This window comes from Melanostigma gelatinosum (genome assembly GCF_949748355.1).
Source record: "Melanostigma gelatinosum genome assembly, chromosome: 13".
In the NCBI taxonomy this organism is placed as follows: domain Eukaryota; kingdom Metazoa; phylum Chordata; class Actinopteri; order Perciformes; family Zoarcidae; genus Melanostigma; species Melanostigma gelatinosum.
Window position 1 is genome coordinate 16,454,662 of NC_136646.1, and position 6,552 is coordinate 16,461,213.

Below are 6,552 nucleotides of genomic sequence, written 5' to 3' on the forward strand. Positions count from 1 at the left end.
ACGCAGACGCGTCACTTCATGATTGCAATTTAGTTGACTGTGTGACATCTAAAGAGTAGAAACGAGGCCTAAATATTTTAATCTGAACATCAGCAAAAAGCCCCTTTCCTTATTTATAATAGTAAACGTCCAACCCGTTGGTATCGTCAATTAAAGCCTACCACCTAGTGGTTGTATGGTGTATGTGTGTAGTCACCGATAGCATAACAAGACTCAATTGAACAGGGTTCCATGAATACATGCTGTGTGATGTGCCAACTGGACCGGGGCCCAGGCTTCTCTGACCATGACGGCCTCACATGTCTCAAATGGGATCTCAGCTGTGATTGACATGGAGGCAAAACAATTGCAGGGCTGATGCTCCGATGACGACAGCTCACATCAACAGCTTAAAAATATACAATCCCAAAGCCCTGATGAACTCAAAAATAAGATTTGGCATCGCTCATCTTTGGAGATAGTTGTAATGGACAAGGGAGATGACCCAGAGCAAGCCGCTGACCTGTTTATTCTTCATATTCGTCTGGGTACTCCTACTCCATTACTACATAATCTGAACTACATGCTGACTTCCATCTGTCTCTCAATAATGCTTTATATCTCTAGATTTAAAAAAAAGGCTCTTCCGCCTTGTTTGTGAAATTGTGATTCCCTCAACTTTTCACTTGGGGGCAGTGCAAGACTACCTAGCCCCACAGTTAAACTTTGTATCTCTAAGGAGGAAAATGTGCTGTTAGTCAGAGTCCTGTACTACTAATTGTAAAAATGAATATAAGTTCAAGTAAGAAAACATGTGTATTATCATTCCTTCTCAGTCCTGTATGAGTTATAATGTATGCCATTTTAAAATCTTAAAATAAACTCACATATACAAATGACATGAGTTTGCACTTCTCCACTTCTCTTCTCTTGTCTTCTCTGCGCAGACTGCTTTTTGCATCATTGTTTTCATTCCCTATAATCTTATGTATAAATAAATTAAGTCTGAGCATTCTGCTTCTATATCATCAAATTATGTGTTTTGGGTGTTTTCATTGACATTGTCTGGTATTAACAGAAAATAAAATAATCATGATAAGAACTGAGTATGGCGAAACATAATGAATATATGTCTTTGTGTACAGGTTAACAAAGCCAACTGACCAATAGAGAGACTGCAACAACAGAGAAACAACACATCTTAAACAAAAAGAACAGCGTGTTCACGTTCCATCTTCTATTTGATTAATGTCCCTTCACAGTATTAATCAATGCAAGGGTGTTCAGTAAAATATTCTCAATGACTGATGACTTATTTTTCAATTGTCCAAGGTATGTAAGGAGTAAAAACATAGATAAATGGTACATTTGCTATAAACTAGACACAACTGTGCTGGGAAATGCTGCCGCTGAAATGGAGGAGCATAACTGCATTGCTTGAAAAGCTGTAAACTGAACTAAATCGAATTATGAATAGCTGGTAGCTGAACCGAATTATTTGATAAATGTCTGGGAGATAAACTGCATTGCGGGCTTAACTTTGTTTTAAAGAGCAGCTGAATTGTTGGAATGATAGGACAGGGATAAAGGGGGCCAAATATAGTGTAGGCAACGAAAGGTGTTGAAATGAGAGTGATAGTGTAAGAACTTATGAGCTTAAGTGTTCGGAAAAGTAGTTGAGATGTCATTCAAGTCTCTTAGTTTGATGAGGGGGTAAACCATTAGTTCTAAGCATTAGTAATTGGAATCATTACAGCATTTTACAATCATACCGTGTCCCTCATCTGAAATGGAATGAAGTGCTGCTGCAAACAATCAGCCTTTTGCTCAAAGTGCTTAACTGATTGACGAACAGGCAGCAACTACACAGTCGGTTTGCGTGTCTCCTTTGCAGCAATAACACCAGCTGTAAACAGTTAAGGACCCAACGAGGCCTGCTAAAATCAATGGATTATTTAGGCTCCATGGAACTGAACCTCTGCTTTCTGGGAAATGTGAGCGCTCTAACAGACACTGATGGGTATGTGTTATGCCGAGCCAGTTCTGAGTAAAATGAAGCACCTGAATTAATTCAATTTTCACTGATTCATTTCGTTGATTCACTTAATAAGGTGGTTTCGGACCTGGTTGAGACTCTTGACTCTTGATCCATTTGACACACACAGGAATTTATGACTTAATGATCCCAATAATGCATGGCTATGGGAGCTTTGTTAATTTAATTAAAGGTGATTTTGGATTACATAATGATCCGCAGCTGACTGGCTACAGTTGGTGAAGGTTTCTTTCCAAGAAGCTTCTCTGGACTCATGGGAATCAATTTCCTGTCAAATGGACATCTGCATCCTGCCAGCTCTCTGCTGGTGACATATCTGTGGGAAGCAGTCAGAGGCCCTTTCATGTCATCACAGGGGCTGGGTGGGGCAAGGCAAGCCACTTTGAGAGTGCTATGGAGGGGTTCAACCAGAAGAGGCCTGAAGTCACCCAGGCCATAAAAGTTATGGTAGTCATAAAACACATGTTTACTCAGCATATGAGATATTTTCCAGTGTTTCATCACTGGAGTTCATGGGAGTTTCTGCTAAGAGCCCGGAATTTATGAAAAACAATATAACTTTGGCATTTCTCACTGATTTTGCGTGAAGTGATCTTCATTTTTTGTTAATAGTTTATCATTGAAATTTCTTAGAAGTGCTGAGGGATTAGACTCATTTCTTCAGAGGTATTTCTCAAGACAGATGATGACACATGAAGGATTTTGTGTGAATCTAAACTTTATTTAAAAAATGGATAACCAATTCAGACACTAACTCGAAATAAATTATATTATATTCTCCTTGCACATATTTAAGAACGACCATTACACAGTGTGGAGGGAAAACATACAAATTAATTTATAATTGATTAAATGGTGCTTCATTAGGCTTTTAAATAGAACGTTGAACTTCAGTCAACCATATACAAGGAACAGTGATTTTTGCCTTTCTGTACTATTGTTGCTGAGCTGAGGGAAGGACGTGCGTGTGAATAGAGAGTGTATTCATGAATATATATTCATAAAGAATGAATTGCTTTAGAGACCAAAAGTTCCCATTTCAAGCAAGTTTACTGATAGAGCTCTGTGGCAGAATTATTGCTTCTTATTTAAAAGTCTTTTTGCAGTGGTGATTTAAATAGCAAGTTTACACTAAAACAAAAAACTAGATGAGGACATAATCAAAAGAGTAACCTTATTTATGCTTTCCATATGGTCATTGTGATATTTTACAACCTTTACTATCACCACACACACACACATAATTTCACTCTATGACACAGCTGTTGTGTTCTAATATCTGTCTAATTACAATAACAATGTGCATTTCATTCCAGTCGAATATGTTCAATTGTGTGTGTGAAATTGAATTATTGGGTCACAAAATGGCCCATTTTTCCTCATCAATGTTGACGGGTCAGAGCTTCCCCCATGACCCAAAAGGTAAAACACTTGATGCACATAATTACCCTACAAACTCAAATCTGGGTCACATAATCCATCTCTGTAAATTCAGTTTGTAACGAGCAATGTCATTCTCACAACTACCACTCAGTCGGAGGTGTGACCAAAGAAAATGTTCAATAAGGTTAAGTGAGAATGTTTCCCCGTGGTGTGAGTTGTGGGCCCATTTGAAGCAGGAGCAGAATGTTTACTTTATGACTCGACGTCATCATATGGCGCATGACGTAAACTATCTGCGCCGCGGAAGCAGGAAAAGACGATGGCGGTGTCTCAACCGACGCAAGAGAAAGAGAGCGAGGATTGCTCTTTGCTGCCTTTAGTTCATGATATTATCAAATGGTAAGATTACCCGAAGATTCACGTGTTTACTCGCTGCTATGTGAAAAGATATTTGCTTGTCGTAAATAGTCGATTTGGGGGTGTAGCAAAACTCTGTTAGCTAAAGCTAACGTTAGCTTATTCCGCTAGGCTAACTAGAAACGGTAGCTAAATGTCCAAGACAATGTCAACATGGCACTAACATTTCCCCATATTCACCCTACTGCCTTTAAGCATGGACAAGGACAGCCAGGATGTCCACCAAGAACTGGCCAAGCTGAAGGTAAAGATCCAGGAGGCTCGGGAGCAGATATCCAACATGCCCGGGGTAGACAGCAGTCCGCTGGAGCAGCAGCAGCAGCTAGCTACCCTGCGGGAGCAGGTCCGCACCAAAAACCAGCTGCTTCAGAAATACAAGAGTTTGTGCATGTTTGACGTGCCGAAAGCATCGTGACAGCCGAAGACTGGATTACTGCACTGATTGGAGGAAGCTCACAGACTGTTGAGGTTTTGTTTTCATCCTCACATGTGGGGCAGTTGTGGCATTCAAGAACACTGTGTGGACAAATTAAATGAACAAGGACTTATTTTCCCTCTGTTTTTGAACGTCACACACTGTCCCTTTTTTTGCCTTGCGAAAATGCAAAGTTGCTTTATAGTATTTGTATTCAATGTAGTTTTTCAGTTAATCCTTTTGTAATATCTTGCATTTTGCATGTTTTCATGTTTTGTATTAAAATAATTGATTATCAACTATTGGCTTAAAGCCTTATTTGCTAACTAGTCGTACACATTATTTTAAGCCTGTGAACATCATTATAAAGTAGCCGAAACATCTTGACACGAAAAGTGATTGTTTTAAAAGGGGATATGTTTGATTTGGGGATTTGTTTCAACAGTGGAATATATAATACCTATCCACATTTAATTGCTGGTCCATGGTAGATGGCTGAAATACAGTTGAAAAAGTGTGGGGCTTGTTAATGGTCCCTGTTGACCACCATGTCAGTTATCTGCTTGTAAGAAGTGACAGGATGAGCTATAGGGCACGTATTCAAAAAGTATGACTTTCCCTGTAAAGTGACAACCCAGGGGTACTGTTTCATGACATTTGTGAGTGCAGTGTTGTGTAACTTCACTGTTTTGCTTGAAAAGAAAGAGAAGATGAAGACAGACTGAGTAACAAGTGGTTTTATTTTCTCTTTTATCCAAAAGTTGATGTAGACAAACATTTAGATTCAAATTTGTTCGTAACGCAACACATTCAAGGTCCAACAAGTTTGGAGAGAAAAAAATAGCAAAATGTAAACTTTTTTTTCTGCAGTGCCGTTCTCGGCAATCTAATATCGAGGCAGATTTGTACAGCATTTTCAGAGCATACTGCATCACTTCAAGGGGACAGGCCTATGAGCTGGGCCACATGCCCTGTGTAAGTGTCTCATCAGTTTGGATCACAATGAGTCTCTCGGGCGCTGCAGGCTACAGTGTTATAGTTAGGGCTGTATGCACAATGGCTTCGTTTCAGTTTTGGAAAGTCTCAGGAAGTCAGGCAAAGAAAAGTGTCAGCATATGATGCAGCCCTTCTCTTTGGCCTGGCTGCCTCCTATCGCTTTCTCCTTTATGTACATCAAGTCACTCTGCACGCTGGGTCTCCGTGCAAACGGCGCCACGATACCATATGCGTTCCCATCTTTGCACTTCTTGCTTTTGGAGGACTTTCTGCGAAGAACCTCGCAGTACTGCAGGGAAACCTTGCAGTGCCGACCGGGGCACATCTCGTTCGGCAGCTTGGCCAAGGTAAAGAGAGTCTGAAACATTTGGTTCACGTTGGTGTTCTTCTTCGCTGAGATTTCAAAGTAAGCGCAGTGCTCGTCTCCACCAACCAGCTGCTCGACCTCGTCCTCCTGCACCTCACGGTAAAAGTCTCTGTCACACTTGTTGCCGCAGATCACCAGCGGGACGTCCACGTTCTCCTTGGTTTTGTTTCGCAGGCAGGACTTGGACTCGTAAATCTGGCGCTTCAGGCGCTGCACCTCTCGGAAGGACTCCCTGCTGTCCAGGCTGAATACCAAGATGAACACATCACCTGGAAAACACAACGGAAGACGCGATCAATGTCAAATAATAATAACAGTTTAATAGCAGCATATGCACTCTGCAAACTGCATGATGCTATCGGCGTGACGTTTTAAAGCTCAACTCACCAGTTAGAATTGAAAGCCTCCTCATTGCAGGGAACGGATGATTCCCAGACGTGTCCAAAATGTCCAGTTGGTAAACGTCTCCCCTGATGCCGTAGAGTTTCCTATGAAAGTCCTCAATGGTGGGTGTGTACTGGTCGTCAACTTTCTCGTTCAGAAACCGAGAGATGATGGCTGTCTTTCCAACTTTAGTGGAGCCCAGAATCACCATCCTTTGGCAATTCTTGGCCGGTATGTTGAACTCATTCTCGGATGGTGACATTTTCTTAATCATGCTTGCAGCAGTTGCACCCGGAGGTCGATGGTGCTGCAGCGAGAGATGCTTTTTTTAAAGTCCTTTCAGTGAAGTGAGAGGTTCTAACCTCGCTGTCTCTCTGAATCCCGAGTCGAGCAGGCTGGGTATTTATCGGGGAAGTTAGCCGCGCCTCCCAAATGTGTCATGCGTCACGCACCAGTTTGGGGAGCTGGAGCGAGACCCGATATTATAATGTTACTATAGCTGTTTTTGTGCGTCAGCCCTCAGCCCTCAACAGAAAAAGGGGAAAGATATAGCTT

The 6,552-nt window shown here is 41.4% G+C and overlaps 2 protein-coding genes across 2 annotated transcripts; one reads left to right on the forward strand and one right to left on the reverse strand.

The window, feature by feature from the left end:
- Positions 1 to 3,724: 3,724 nt before the first annotated feature.
- Positions 3,725 to 4,738, forward strand: med9 (mediator complex subunit 9). The gene is made up of 2 exons (XM_079281051.1): positions 3,725 to 3,817; positions 4,031 to 4,738. The coding sequence occupies exons 1-2, from the start codon at positions 3,738 to 3,740 to the stop codon at positions 4,248 to 4,250; spliced, it is 300 nt and encodes a 99-aa protein (XP_079137177.1). The 5' UTR covers positions 3,725 to 3,737; the 3' UTR covers positions 4,251 to 4,738.
- A 504-nt stretch (positions 4,739 to 5,242) lies between these two features.
- On the reverse strand, positions 5,243 to 6,271 carry LOC306786434 (dexamethasone-induced Ras-related protein 1-like; the record flags this gene model as incomplete). Its single annotated transcript, XM_079281209.1, has 2 exons — positions 5,243 to 5,882; positions 6,001 to 6,271. 2 exons carry the CDS (start codon positions 6,269 to 6,271, stop codon positions 5,359 to 5,361), a joined length of 795 nt encoding a protein of 264 aa, XP_079137335.1. The 3' UTR covers positions 5,243 to 5,358.
- Between the last annotated feature and the right edge of the window lie 281 nt (positions 6,272 to 6,552).